Source organism: Eschscholzia californica, unplaced genomic scaffold, assembly GCF_041429995.1.
Source record: "Eschscholzia californica isolate CP2 unplaced genomic scaffold, dmEscCali1.0.p SCAF_5, whole genome shotgun sequence".
NCBI classification, from domain to species: Eukaryota; Viridiplantae; Streptophyta; class Magnoliopsida; order Ranunculales; family Papaveraceae; genus Eschscholzia; species Eschscholzia californica.
In genome coordinates, this window is record NW_028238472.1 from 47,972,686 (window position 1) to 47,987,490 (window position 14,805).

The 14,805-nt window shown below is 37.3% G+C and overlaps 1 protein-coding gene and 1 long non-coding RNA gene across 3 annotated transcripts; one reads left to right on the plus strand and one right to left on the minus strand.

Annotated features, from left to right (window-relative positions):
- Positions 1–313: 313 nt before the first annotated feature.
- LOC147539959 (glycerophosphodiester phosphodiesterase GDPDL7-like) lies at positions 314–5,301 on the plus strand. The gene is made up of 10 exons (XM_086638872.1): positions 314–588; positions 675–800; positions 983–1,279; positions 1,480–1,589; positions 1,924–2,422; positions 2,884–2,922; positions 3,058–3,339; positions 3,446–3,585; positions 3,863–4,346; positions 4,756–5,301. Exons 1-10 carry the CDS (start codon positions 549–551, stop codon positions 5,058–5,060), a joined length of 2,322 nt encoding a protein of 773 aa, XP_086494998.1. The 5' UTR covers positions 314–548; the 3' UTR covers positions 5,061–5,301.
- LOC147539960 (uncharacterized) lies at positions 2,635–14,336 on the minus strand. 2 transcript variants are annotated; one of them, XR_015224877.1, is made up of 6 exons: positions 11,612–14,336; positions 11,265–11,453; positions 6,944–7,019; positions 5,408–5,503; positions 3,790–4,986; positions 2,635–3,691 (listed from the first exon to the last, which is right to left on the minus strand). It is a non-coding gene; the product is annotated as an uncharacterized LOC147539960 (long non-coding RNA). The 2 variants fall into 2 exon arrangements; XR_015224876.1 differs by lacking the exons at positions 6,944–7,019; positions 11,265–11,453; positions 11,612–14,336 and having other exon boundaries at positions 5,408–6,525.
- Positions 14,337–14,805: the final 469 nt, after the last annotated feature.

Sequence of the window (14,805 nt, forward strand, 5' to 3'; positions counted from 1 at the left end):
AGTCCAATCTAACCATGGAAACAACAAGAGGTTCAAACAATTGAAGTTTAACGGAGGGTACATCGTGATATAAGGCGAAAATAATAATCTCCATACATGTATGATATTACAAAAGAGGATTTTTGATGATTTGTTAAAAGAATTTGTGTGAATATGGTCGTTTTGTTTTGTGTGGGATTGTGAAGAACAAATTAAATTTGGTATTGAAGAAGTGATTTTGACAGTTGCCTGTTGAGGTGTCATCAAGTGTTAGTATTATCTTTCTCTCTCTCTCTATAAAACAAAGAGAATAAACGGTTTGTCCTTAAGAAGCGTAACAAACGCTTAGACCAATTAAAACTTGTTAATTTTGCATGAGGGATTGTTATGAATTTTAGAGAGAAAAGAAATTCTGACCAAAGAGATTTCAAAGGAGATTTCTATGGGGGAAGTTTCAACTTCCTATGTAATTATAAAACTTACCTATTTTCTTCATCTCTCTTTTCCACCTCATTCATTCTCTTTAAGACTTTGTTTCTTCTTTCAGAGAATGTTTTGAGGCCATTTTAATGAAGTTTTTCTTCATTTTCTTCCCCTTAATCCTTACAAGTAATCAATCTTTTCCCATTTTTGTTTCTTGTATCTATTCTTTGTTAGATCAAAATTAATGTTGCAAACTTTTCTTCTTTTTGCAGGACAAATAATAGACCACACAACAATGAATAGGTTGTTGTTCTTTCTTCTCTTGTTGGCCCACTCGGCACTAGCGAAAAAACCCGTCTCTCCCGCTACTCCGACCGAGAAATGGCTAACGCTTTCGGGTAACTACATTATTTAGTTGGTACATTTTTCATGTGTAAGAAACTTAAACCCAAGAAATCTAGTACATATAAAAGCAAAGTTGTAGTTCTATATGTTTAAAGCTTCATAATTTATATGATTTCGAGCTATATTTGTTCACTAAACATTGAGAATTTAGAAGTAATACGTTTTTTGGTTGCAGGGGAACGCCCGCTTGTAATAGCAAGGGGTGGATATACGGGTATTTTTCCCGATTCTTGTAGCTACGGGTATGAAATAGCAACATCGACAAGCTTGAGTAATGTGGCCTTATATTGTGATTTACAAGTAACAAAAGATGGTGTTGGTATATGTCAATCATCGATAACACTTGACAACTCTACAAATGTAGCACAAGTTTTCCCTAAAGGGCGAAAAATTTACAATGTTAATAGCAAAAATCTTCGCGGCTGGTTCGCTGTCGATTTCAATGCTGAAGAGTTACTCAGCAATGTTAGCTGTAATCATCTCCCTCCCTCTCTCGTTCTCTCTACATTTTTGTTATGGTAGTTCGATATCTTTTTATTCTCATTTTTTTTGCTCCGGTACCATGTAAAATGGTGGTGACTGATGATCAAGTTAGAAATCTAAGAACTTTTGTTTCTACACTCATATGCATCTGTGTTTTTCCTTTCATCTACTAACAATGTCTTTGTTTAGTGATTCAAAGCATCTATTCTCGGCCAAGTTTGTTCGATGATTCATTGCCTTTGATGACATTTGACGACATCAGAGGAATTAAACCTCCTCAACTTTGGGTGAATGTGCAGGTAAGTAGATAGTATTATTAAAACCCTCTGTTCATGTTTTTATCTCTTTCCCAAGTAAAACTGTATATATCCCAAGTTCATACCTAGTAACCAAACTCCTAAGTGAGGCAACACCCACGATTTGGAAAGACCCAAGCCCTTATCGACATCGTCATGCTTTTGTCACCTATGTCAATCACAATGGGTATAGGGTTTTGTTCCATAATGCTCCACGAGGCACGACACTTATTCAGCTTGCTTAGTCTAGTCTCCGGAGCAATGCAGGATTTTTATACAACTTAATGTTCTTCCCTTACCGTTTTAATGATTCAGTTCTGTCGACTATCTTTTGCAGTATGACATGTTCTACAAGGAACATGATGTAGACATGGAAATGTACATTCAAGAAGCAAGCAAAAGCAATCGTATAAACTTCATTTCATCTCCTGAAATAGACTTCTTGAAAAGACTTCGTTCAGCAACGCCAAAGGGGGCAAAATTGATCTTTCGTTTCTTGGAGACAGACGTAACTGAACCCACAACAAAGCAAACTTATGGGTCTATTTTGAAAGATTTGGCATCAGTCAAGGCCTTCGCTTCGGGGATTCTTGTTCCCAAAACTTACATATGGAATGTCGATATAAACCACTACTTAGAACCTCATACTAGCCTTGTTGCTGATGCACATAAACAAGGACTAGAAGTTTATGCCTATGGTTTTGCTAATGATCTTCCTGCAAGTTTCAACTACAGTTATGACCCAACAGCTGAGTACTTACAGTTCATTGATAACTCGGAATTCTCCGTTGACGGACTTCTTACCGACTTCCCTTCCACTGCATCTGAGTCTATCGGTGAGTTCTTTATTCCAATATTGTGTAGTTCTTTATTCCAATAAAGATAAAAGAAACTCTATATGAGGATTTGAGTTATCTATTGATTGGTTTTCATAGGGGCTAGAGTTGGTTCATCACTCTTGTTTGCTAAGCCCAAGTTTCATTTCTCTCTACTTCTCTCTCAACATTTCCTTCGAGAACCAATGAAGAACAGAAGCTAACAATGTCAATGGCCAAAATTAAGAGCAAATGTTTTACAATCTATAAGCTAAAAAATGTTTCAAACGTATAACATTACCAATAGTACATGAAAGATGATGGTGGGTTCACCCCGGTTGATAAATATTCAAAGTATCCCTGTTTTTTCGGGAACTTCTATTACATAAACTTTGACTTGTTTACTAGTATTTCATATCCGAAAAACATAAAAGACATGGCTATATTCTCAAGCTATACTCTGACTTGTTTTCTCTACGCAGCTTGCTTGGCACAGAACAACAAAAAGAACCCTCGAACTGGTGAGCTTAGTAACCTTGAGGACGGCTGAATTATACATCAAGTCTAAAGAACCAAGAAAGCCAGAAAAGATATGGGTGTTTTTTCACTACTTTTGAATGTTTTGCTAGACCTAATATGATATGAATTCTTTACAGGAAAAACTTTGATAATATCTCATAATGGAGCAAGTGGAGTATTTCCTCCCTGTACTGATCTTGCTTACCAACAAGCAGTAGACGACGGCGCAGACATCATAGATTGTTCGGTTCAAATGTCGAAAGATGGAATTCCTTTCTGCGCAGATTCGGCAGATCTGTCAGGAAGCACAACTGCAATGACTACTTTCATGACTAAAGCTACTAGTGTTCCTGAAATCCAAACAAAGAATGGGATCTTTTCTTTCGATCTTACTTGGAGCGAGATCCAAACTTTGAAACGTAAATCTCTTGAAAGCTAATAGTTCTGGAGTCCAAAATGCTTGTTCTTGTTTCAGACATTATAAAGTTCAGAGCCTTGCTTATATTTTGAGTCTTCTTGTTTCAGCACAACTAACAAGTCAGACAGGGGATGAAGGCATGCCGAGAAATCCAGTAAACAAAAACGCGGGTAAACTCATTGTACTTTCTGAATTCCTAGACTTCGCCAAAGCTAAGGGAGTTTCAGGAGTATTAATCACCATAAAGGTTAGTCCATTTCCTAACAAGATAAAAAAGTTCAGTAAACACAAATGTATGCGTCTAACAGGAATGTGCACACCTCGACCACGGGCTTTTGCCATAACTGGATACCCTGCAGAAGCACACAGAGGAAGAATCAATTACATAGTTATCATTGAAAGATTTTAACAAAGAAATCTACCTATGAAATCAGAAACAACTATAACTTACTTCAGATTCATATCAAGAACAAGAAAGTATTCAAGTAAGATTTAATATGTTTCTTGTTTTGTTTTGCACACAGAATGCTGCCTTTCTTGCATCCAAGAAGGGTCTTGACATAACAGATGCTGTTTTAAAATCACTAGTAAATTCAACTCTAGACAAACAATCAACTCAACAAGTTATGATTCAATCAGATGATACTTCGGTGCTTTCAAAGTTCAAGAATGTGCCTACTTACAAGAGAGTACTAATAGTCGATGAGATTATTAGCAATGTGGCCAAGCCAAGCATCGATGAAATCAAGAAGTTCGCAGACGCTGTCAATGTTCGTAGGCCTTCCCTTATTGTGACTGTAGCTTCCTTTACTTCGGCCTATACCGATATTGTTAAGGCCATGAAGTCTGCAAATATTTCGGTTTATGTATCAACACTCATGAATGAGTATACAGCAATTGCATTCGACTTCTTTTCTGATCCGGTACATGAAATTGCTACATATGTCTCAGCATTCGAAGTCGATGGACTAATAACAGACTACCCTGCAACTGCAAATGCCTACCTAAGTAAGTTTCACTACTTCACTTACTTCTCTACTTACTTTTAAGAATATACTTGTGAAGACCTGAGAGGCCGAGACTCACGCTTTTGTAACTCAAGCCCAAGTCCGAAGAAGACGGGTTTTGTTTCTAAAAGACTAATTAGAGGGCCTCGACATATTTTAGCTTGAGCTGCATATGCAATCCAGGAGGCACCCTATGCAATGGCTAAATAGTAAAAGGTTTTATTCCTGCAGAATGCTCATGACCAAAAGGTCTCGACACTTATTTAAGATCGACCCAATACATGTAGCCTAGGTTTCATTTAGCAATGTGGGACTATCAAAGCACCTTCTTCGATAAATGAAGAGAGTGTTCCATTAGAAGATTATTATCATATTTAAGCTAATTAAGTTTTCTTGGATGATTAATGCAGGAAGCCCATGTTCGAATCCTAACCTGGACCTTCCCTACACTATTTTCCCACCTCAACCAGGGTCTTTGCTCCAATTGGCAGCACCAGAGGCACTACCACCAGCTGAAGCTCCAGCCCCATCCCTTACTGCAGCAGACGTGGTTGACCCACCACTACCCCCCGTGGTGGCAGACGGTGGAGAAAATACAGCCGCCACCACACCAGCTGGTGCACCAAGTAAAAGCAGTCAACCTGCGAACATCGCCAATATGGGATTATGTCTACTGTCAGTTGTTCTTATTATGGTTCTTAATTTTCTCTATTAATTGAGACTAATCAGGCTATACTACTAACTGATTCTTGAGGGACAGTTTGTTAATTAATCTCTTTATCTCTCACAAAGTGATCTAATTAACAATGCCTTAAAGCATTAATTTTCAGTTTTTTTTGTTACTTCTGAAGGTTTCCTTCTTGTTTCATCAATATCAGATTGTATACTATGCATGAATTCGTTGCTAATTAGCTTTAAATCATTATATTAGAAAGTGATTAAGATTGTTATCCGTCTATCTAAATATTGTTCTCCAATTCTTTTTCCTTAGTAAAGTACATGTTCATTTAACCAACAAAGAATTGAAATTTTAACGATGATATATGTTAAGGAAAATACAACCTTTGGGCATCATGATGAACTACAATTCAGCTCATGTCCACTCAAATAGGCCAAGTACTGGTTCGACTTTGATTGAGCCAAAAATTGTTGTCCGCCCTGCAATAGCAACTGTTCAATGAATTTGAGCAACCTTTGAGAGGCTCAACTTCGCCTTTTTTTTTTTCAGACGAAGGAAGTGTATTCTCTCTTTCCCTCTACTTGATGACTGCAATGACGTTTGCCCAATGACCTTTGTGAGTTATTACCTCACTATGGAAGTTTCAAAGAGAGAGAGAGAGAGAGCGTTCACTTGAGGTCTGATACCCTAGAATAGGGAGTAATATATCTATCATCACAGCCTTGTTATACAAAGGAAAAATAGGTTGTTCATCCTGCCAACTATTTCCTCGTCGCTGAAGCAACATCCTGTGCCCAAAGCAGAATCTTTGGTGCAGACAGCCAGCCAACCGTTTTTTGAAGAGAAATAGCTATTTGATCCAAAATAATTTGGAACCCTGAAATTTCGCTTTCAGATTCCCATTATTATAAGAGCATCACCAAATAATTTAGTGTTTGTTTTTTTTAGTCTGTAACCCTAGAACAGTAAGTTGCGTATCAATCATCACAGCCTCATTATACAAGAAATACTTGCTAGTCACAGTAATATTTCCTTTTTCTTTTAGAGCATCTGCAATGCAACACTCAATTACCAAGGGAATAGGAAATTTTAGCCACAACATGGTGTGCATAACAAAAGCTTACAATGCATATACAGATTTGAGTTAATTCCATTTTGGCCCACTAAATATGACAAACTCACCAAAATGGCCGCATAGACATGACCAACTCACCAAGATGACCCCGTAAAGATGACGAACGCACCAAAATTGTAAAGATGCCCAACTCGCCAAAATGGCCCCGTAAAGATGATCAGCTGATAATTTTGAAGAAAAAACCGGAGAGGCTCAGATTAACATTTTTCGAACAGAAAGTATATTTATCTCTCTACTTGCATGGCTGCAATAGTGGTTGCCAAACGACCCTCCAAGTTATTACCTCGCCATGAAAGTTTCATGGAGAAAAAAACTTCAAGTCTGAAATCCTAGAACAGTAAGTTACATATCAATCATCATAGCCTCTTTTTTGTAAAGATCTTCTCCATAACAGAACTTATGGCGTCGTATAAGAGCATCTCCAATGCAAAACTCAATTTCTGAAGCGGGAATTTTACCCACACCGTGGTGTATAACAAAAATGTGGGGCGCCTATAAAAGTTTCTGTTTTGTAATCAAGCTTGCCCGCCTCACCTGAATCTGAATCGTCTGATTGAAAAAACATGCCTCTAGACAATTCAGACCTCGAGTCAGATTTTAATCAATTCAGATTCATCCAATTCAGATTTAGCTAATTCAGATTCAGCTAATTCAGATTCAGTCATAAACAAAAAACAAACAGCACCTAAGAGAAAAAGACACTAGCTAAATCAACCAATAGAATAACAGAAGGCAAAAGGATTAACAAATTTAAGATTCATTGAAGAAGCCTTAAATTTTGTACCTTAGAGCTCAGATTCGCCTTTCTTCAAACAATGAAATTGAATTTTCTTTCTTTCTCTCACTTTACTTTAACATGACTGCAATAACAGTTAGCAAAATTGAAGAAAAATGGTTAACACAATCTTCAAAATGACCATCCAAGTTTTTACCCCGCCATGAAAGTTCCATGCAGAAAGAGATCAATCAATTCCTGTCTAAAAACCCTAAAATAGGTAGTTATATCAAATCATCACAGCTTAAAAACAAACCACCATATTCAAAGAAATATCTAGAGGGAACGTTTTAATGGAGGAGAAATCATGGGCTTTGGTTTTCTTTCCTATCAGAAAAAAAATAATTTTCACACGTATCAAACAAACCCAAATAGTCTTCACATGGCTCCTCGCATTATGGAATTAACCCTCAATCAAAGGATATTTTGAAAAGGAGCACACCAAAGAAGCTCAGATTGACCTTTTCTCAAACTCTACTTGCATGGCTGCAACAACGGTTGCCAAACGGCCCTCCAAGTTATTACCCCGCCATGAAAGTTTCATGGAGAAAGAGACTTCAAGTCTGAAACCCTAGAACAGTAAGTTACATATCAATCATCACAGCCTCATTATACATTAAAAAAACTTGCGACCACAGTAATATTTCCTTTTCTTGTAACGGAGCATCTCCAATGCAACAGTCAATGACTATGGGAAGGAGAAATTTTAGCCACACCGTAGTGTGTAACAAAAACTTACTATGCATATACAACTTTATATTTTTTAAATGCACTCACCATTTTTGTTAGTTATCACTCACATCTAAGGTATTTTTTGTTCAAGTCAAAGGAGATGAGTGTGGCAGATAGAAATATTGTATTCCTAATCTACTAGAACTTTCAAAGTTTCTATAGAATTTTTGAAGCTTGTGTAAGGCAGAAGCCCTAAAATATCAATATAATACTGTTGATACTTAGATTGATTGGGAATATAATAAGTAGTTAAGAATGTAACAAATGTTGGGAAAAACGGGCACTTAGGCGCAGCGGAAATATAAGAGTTTTTCCCCTTTGTGTTAGTTACGAGGATAATATAGAAGAATATGTGGGAGCAATAAACAAAGAACTGAAAGTAAATAAGACAACGATTTTTAACGTGGAAAACCTCCTCAACGTGAGAAGTAAAAACCACGGGACTCGTAGTCCAACCAAATCAACTATGATAGCAAAGTAGTTACAGACTACGTCCAACCGAGACTCAGACCCTTCCCAAAAGAATCAATCTCAAACACGAAGAAACACGGAGAAACCCTCACAAGAAAGAACAAAACAGTCCAGAAATCTGCAGCCAAAACGACCCTAAATTCACTAGGATTCCGGCGACCAATCAACGATCCCTCCGTACAAATACTAGATGAATATGTCAAGAACAGTTATGCCAAATTTCAGCTCAATCGGAGAAGAACTCACCGTCGGATTTTCCGAGCAACGAAGACTGTGCTTGCTGAAAATACTCGGCCACCGCTCTTCTCGGCAAACCTCTTTCTCCCTTCTTCTGCCCAAATCCTTTCACCACTAGGCGTGCCTTATACCGTGGTTGTGAATTTCTTTCTTCGGTCTTGATTTTGAAAACCCACTTATTTTTAAGAATTTTCTTATTCTTAGGTTTTTCAACCAACTTAAAAGTGTTGTTCTTATGCAATGATTCAATCTCATCTTGCATAGCTTTCAACCACTCCTTCTTGTGTTCATCATCTAGGGCTTCTTCATAACACTGTGGTTCTCCACTATCTGTAACCATCACATACTCGTGTGGGGGATACTTGGTAGATGGTGCTTTCTCTCTAGTCGATCTTCTCAATTCAACTGGTGGTTCATGTTGAACTTCCATTCCTTGCTCAACATCATCACCCATAGGAACATCTTCATGAGCTTCATCTTCATGATTTTGTTCTTCACCTGCATTATCATGCATAACCTTAGAAGAGATATGTGGATCTAGATCAATGAGATCATTACTATGATTCTCAACTTTCCCGAAGTCCTCAATAGTTTGATTTTCAAGAAAGACCACATCTCTACTTCTAATAATCTTCTTATCGACTGGATCCCATAACCTGTACCCGAATTTCTCATCTGCATATCCTAAAAAGATGCATTGCTTGGCTTTATCATCAAGCTTTGCTCTTTGATCTTTAGGTATATGCACAAAAGCCCTGCAACCAAACACCCTTAGGTGTCCATAACTGACTTCTTTCCCAGCCCACACTCTCTCAGCTACATCTCCATCTAATGGTGCCATCCACCTCAGTAAGAATTCTAGTTTCCATTCCAAGTCCAAGCATATAAATGTGAGATACCAGTGGATCCAAGATGTTCTTGAAGAAAAGGTGTTGAAGATCGAGAAAATCCATACTGAAGACAATGGTTCAGATATGATGACAAAACCATTACCCAAAGGCAAACATGAGCTATGTAGCAGTGTTGCAGGTTTGGGGATGGTAGGTCCCTCTTCATAAGTCGGGAGGGGGAGTTTGTTGGGGTCCCTCCTTATAATTAAAGGACTCCTAGTTGGAATAGGATTTCCCTTATTCCTTGTTTGGGGAAAAAATAGAAACTTCTATTTTTTCAAGCCTAAAAAGGAATTCCTATTTCTATTGGTAAACCTCCTTATTTATTATTATAAATAGGGAATGAAAGGGAAGAGATTATACACAACAACTTCCAGAACAAAGAGAAGTCAGAGAAAGAGAGATTTCTGAAGTGGTTCTTTCAAGAGAGATTGAAAGAGCAGAATATTGGTTTGAAGAAAAGAAGATTATTAATCTTGTGAAGCAATTTAGTTTGTGGTTATCTTCTTCAACCTTTAGTAATTTAGGATTTGTTCAAATCCTAAGGAGTAAGAGATTTTATTTCTTTGTTTCTTTGTTCAGTTTATCCACCATAGGTTTGGTGAAGAGTTGTCCAAGAGTGTTTCTACACATCTTGAAGAATTGTGTAACCCATTATTTAATTATAGTGGAAGATTTCTGGACTAGGTCCCGTGGTTTTTTACCTTCTAGTTTGGAGGGGTTTTTTGCCACGTTAAATAATCTTGGTGTCTCTACTTTTACTTTCGCATCGTTTATCTTCATATTACTGAACAAGTAAATTAGGTTATTTTTCCTAACAACAAATTATAGTAGTATACAATTAGGATTCGAAGTTTCCAAAAAAAAAAGTTCCAAAAAATTAAAAGATGTTTTATCGGTCTAGACACCCGAGATTCTCGGCCAAACCCTAACTCAGTGTCTCGACCTAGTCTCGTCTAGGGAGAGGGCCGAGACGAGACCTGAGATTCTCGGCTGAGACGGCCGAGACCAACTACGTAGAATCATAACCATCAATTCTGCAATTTTCTAACCTTCAAGTGCTCTGCAAACTAAAACTTAAAAGAGGAATTTCATAAAACAGTTGGGCTACAAGCGTACAATCTAAACCATCTCTAAAATTCTCAAAGAGACGCATCAATTCCTGGATGAATTTCTTAGAAGGGAAAGAAAAATTATATTTAAAACACGAGGAATAAGGATCAATGATCTCTATGAGTTCGAACATTCAGATTTTATCAAAGTGGTTAGAATCAAATCAAGTATCAAGTACTCACCAGAAATCTGAGTATCCCCAACGATAAAGTATTCGAAAATTGAAAGTTCAACCAACCAAATCCTTGAAGATTTGGGATAAAACCCTAGTTGCTCAGCACCTTGTTGTGGTTAGAAACAAACCAACCAAATCCTTAAAGAGAAAAACCAGAGAGGCTCAAATTCATGTTTTTTCAAACTAAGAATATTTATTTCTACTTGCATGGCTGCAACAACGGTTGCCAAACGGCCCTCCAAGTTATTACCTCGCCATGGTTTCTGGAGAAAGAGACTCTTAGTCTGTTACCCCAGAACACTAAGATACATATCAATCATCACAGCCTCATTTTTGTAAAGGTATTGTTTCCAATACAAAACCTTTCGCGTCATTTATATATATATAAGAGCATCTCCAATGCAACACAATTTCTAGAAGTGAAATTTTAGCCACACCAGGGTGTGTACAGCAAAAGGCCGCAGCTTTGGGGAAAGAAAAATCTCCGGGAATAAAGAAAAAAATTTATACGGGGGTCGCTTACAAAATTTTCTGTTTTTGATCTAGCTTGGTTGCCTCACCTGAATCTGAACTGTTTGAGTAGTAAAAAGTACGCCTCAACTCTCAAGACAATTCAGACCTCGATCTGACTAAGAGAAAAAGACACCATGATAATAGAAGGCAAAAGGATTAACAAATTTAACGTTCATTGGAGAAACCCTAAATTTTCTACCTTATTGAAGTTGAGACTAGCCTTTCTTCGAACAATGAAATTGAATTTGTCTTTCTTTTTCTACTTTACATGACTGCAGTAACAGTTGCCAAATCGAAGAAAAATGGTTAACCCAATCTTCAAAATGACCATCCAAGTTCTTACCCCGCCATGAAAGTTACATGCAGAAAGAGATCAACCAATTCCTGTCTGAAAACGTTAAAATAAGTAGTTATATCAAATCATCCCAGCTTAAAAAAAAACAAACACCACCACCAACAAAAAAAAACTAGAGAAGTACAGAGAGGATGGAATTAACCCTTATTCAAAGCATAGAAAAAGAGCAAACCGAAGAGGCTCAGATTCACCTTTGTCTCAAACTCTACTTCCATGGCTGCAACAACAGTTGCCAAATGACCCTCCAAGTTATTACCTCGCCATGAAAGTTTCATGGAGAAAGAGACTTCAAGTCTGAAACCCTAGAACAGTAAGTTACATATCAATCATCACAGCCTCATCATCTCCAGGTTGATCAAGAATGAAATCAGGGACTGCGATTGTCCTAAACTTCTCCCTTTCTACATCAAATGCCACTATGGATATAGGACGATATTTACTATCCTCGATGCCATTATGAAAGTTAATTCTGCTCCAATAAATAACACCATCCACATGAACAGAATCTTGCGCTAGGCCTAAGAGGCAACTGGAACCTCTTCGATCCTCCTCCATCTATTATGACCAATAATACCTTGAAGCCCTATCCTCAATACCTCACAAATAAAACAATTTCTTTTAACATCCTATAACAAGGGATGCCATTACGATCTTTTTCTTCGGATAACAATGATGATTCAAACCATGGTGACAATTGTCTAGTACTGATATTGCATATACGAACGGCATACTTGTAATATAACTCAATGAGACATATCAAACCGTTTACAGGGTCCGAAACAAAATCGTAATCGATCGAATCTAACTCCCTAACTGTGTCAACCACAACTCAACGAGACATATCAAACCGTTTACAGGAATAAGGATCAATAATCTAAAACCTGAGGAATGAGAGAAAGCAAAATTATATTTAAAACCTGAGGAATAAGGATCAATAATCTCTACGAGTCGGGACATTCAGATTTTTGGGATCTTCTACAAATTACACATCAAGTGGTTAGAATCAAATCAAGTATCAAGTACTCACGAGATATCTGGGTATCCCCAACTTAATTGAAAGTTCAACCAATAGAATCCTTGAATAGAAAGTGAAGATTTAAAAAATAAAACCCAAGTTGCTCGGCTCCATGATTTGGTTAGAATCAAAACCAACCGAATCCTTAGAAGAGCATCACCAATGTAAGACTCAAGTACTTAGATCGTGTTTGTTTTTTCCTAATAGAATTAGCCCTTATTCAAAGTCTAATTTTGAAAAGAGCAACACAGATAGGCTCAGATTAACCTTTTTCTCAAACTAAAAGTATTTTTATCTTTCTCTACTTGCATGGCTGCAATAACGGTTGCCAAACGACCCTCCAAGTTATTACCCCGCCATGAAAGTTTTATGGAGAAAGAGACTTTTATTTTGAAACCCTAGAACAGTAAGTTACATATCAATCATCACAGCCTCATCGTACAATGTGAGTCAGTAATATTTTTTTTTTTGTTGAGAAATCGACTACGATCTACGTTAGTAGTTACAAGGCATCTTCAATGTTACACACAAAGGAGATGTGAGTGTGAGTGTGGCAGGTAAAAATAGTGAGTGTATATAACATTTCCCAAAAAGATTAACAGCATTAAGAAGGGAAGTTTATTGGCGCCTCAAGTAAGTCTTAAAGGGGCCCAGAAACTATTTAGCTTTCCACAAAGCGCTGGCCATTTTTATTCCTTCGTGAGTAGCTCAGATTCGCCTTTTTTCAGAGAAAGAAATTGAATTTCTCCCTTTCTCTTTCTACTTTAACATGACTGCAATAACAGTTGCCAAATTGAAGAAAAATGGTTTAACCCAATCTTCAAAATGACCATCTAAGTTCTTACCTCGCCATGAAAGTTTCATGCAGAAAGAGATCAACCAATTCATGTCTGAAACCCCTAAAATAGGTAGTTTTATCAAATCATCACAGCTTAAACAAAAACCAAAACACCAGCATCATAGCCAAAGAAAAATCTAGAGAGAGAAAGTAGAGAGAGGGTTGTTTAGTTCAGGTCTTTGGTAAGGGGAGCTGAGTCTATTTGTTGGGGAACCATTAGGGTTTAGGGGAAGGGCAAAAACCATAAAAAAAATACCCACATCTCTCCGATTAATCTGCAAAGAAGATCCATTTCTGATCTTTGAAATCTGTAAATAACGCAGTAGCTCCGTGAACACCAGCGACCTTATAATTAGGGGTTTAACCCTTTAAAATAGGCTCAGATTCGCCTTTGTTCAGACAATGGAAGTGAGTTTCTCCCTCTTTCTCTCTCTACTTTGCATGACTGCGACAACAGTTGCCAAATTGAAGAAAAATGGTAAACAAAAGCTAAACCCTATCTTCAAAATGACCATCAGAGTTACCTCGCCATGAAAGTTTCATGAGAAGAGAGATCCTTCACTTCAAGTCTGAAACCCTAAAATAGGTAGTTATATATTAATCATCATAGCCTTATTTGTAAAGAAAAGAAAGAAAGAAAAAGAGAAGAATAGACAAAGGGTTAATTCCTGAATGACCCCCAGCTTGTGACGAATCCATCAGATTATTACTACTACAGTACTACTACTACCACCACCACCACCACCAACAGAAGAAGAAGAAGCAAGAACAAGAGTTGCTCAACACTTAATAAGTGCAAAAAAAATCAAACACAACCTTAGTCTGACAGAGAGAGGGAGCTAGAGAGAGAAAGAAACCAAGACATAGATGAGGGTTTGTTTGGTACTCCACAATGGAGAAGGAATCATCGGCTCTGATTTAAGTAAAGAAAATCATGCAGGTGATCGGAGAGGAGCAACAACCCTCGGAAAACACCAACATCCCTCCGATTAATCTGCAAAATGAACCTCATATTTTCGATTGAAATGTCTACTGTAAGCCCTAACTCTCACCGAGAACCCTCGGTTTTGTTTGTGGACTCCCGGTTCTTATTTATACACATGAATCTCTCTGTTATTCCGTTTTTACCCTACTAATTTTTACTGTAATGCCCTACTAATTTTTACTGTAATGCTTTTCCTGTTTTCCATATGATATCGGATTGCGTTACAATATATAATATACTCGCACTTCAAGAGTAAGTCCAAGAGAGATGCATTAGGTTGATTTATTTTGGGACATTGTAAACTCATTGTGGAAATTGAAGTCCATTAGATGGAGACTAAATTTAAGATGTTTAAAACATTTGGTTGCTTTGAAACTCCATATTAAGCCTACTTTTAATAGGTATTGCCCTTTGTAGGTTCAGATCATGGTTTAAATTATTGTTCTAACAAAAATTTTGATAGCCCAACTGTGAGAAAGTAAGCTTTTGGACCTTCTCAAAACATTTCAAGACTTCCTAGAGTATAGTTAAAGAGAGCAAAAGAAAT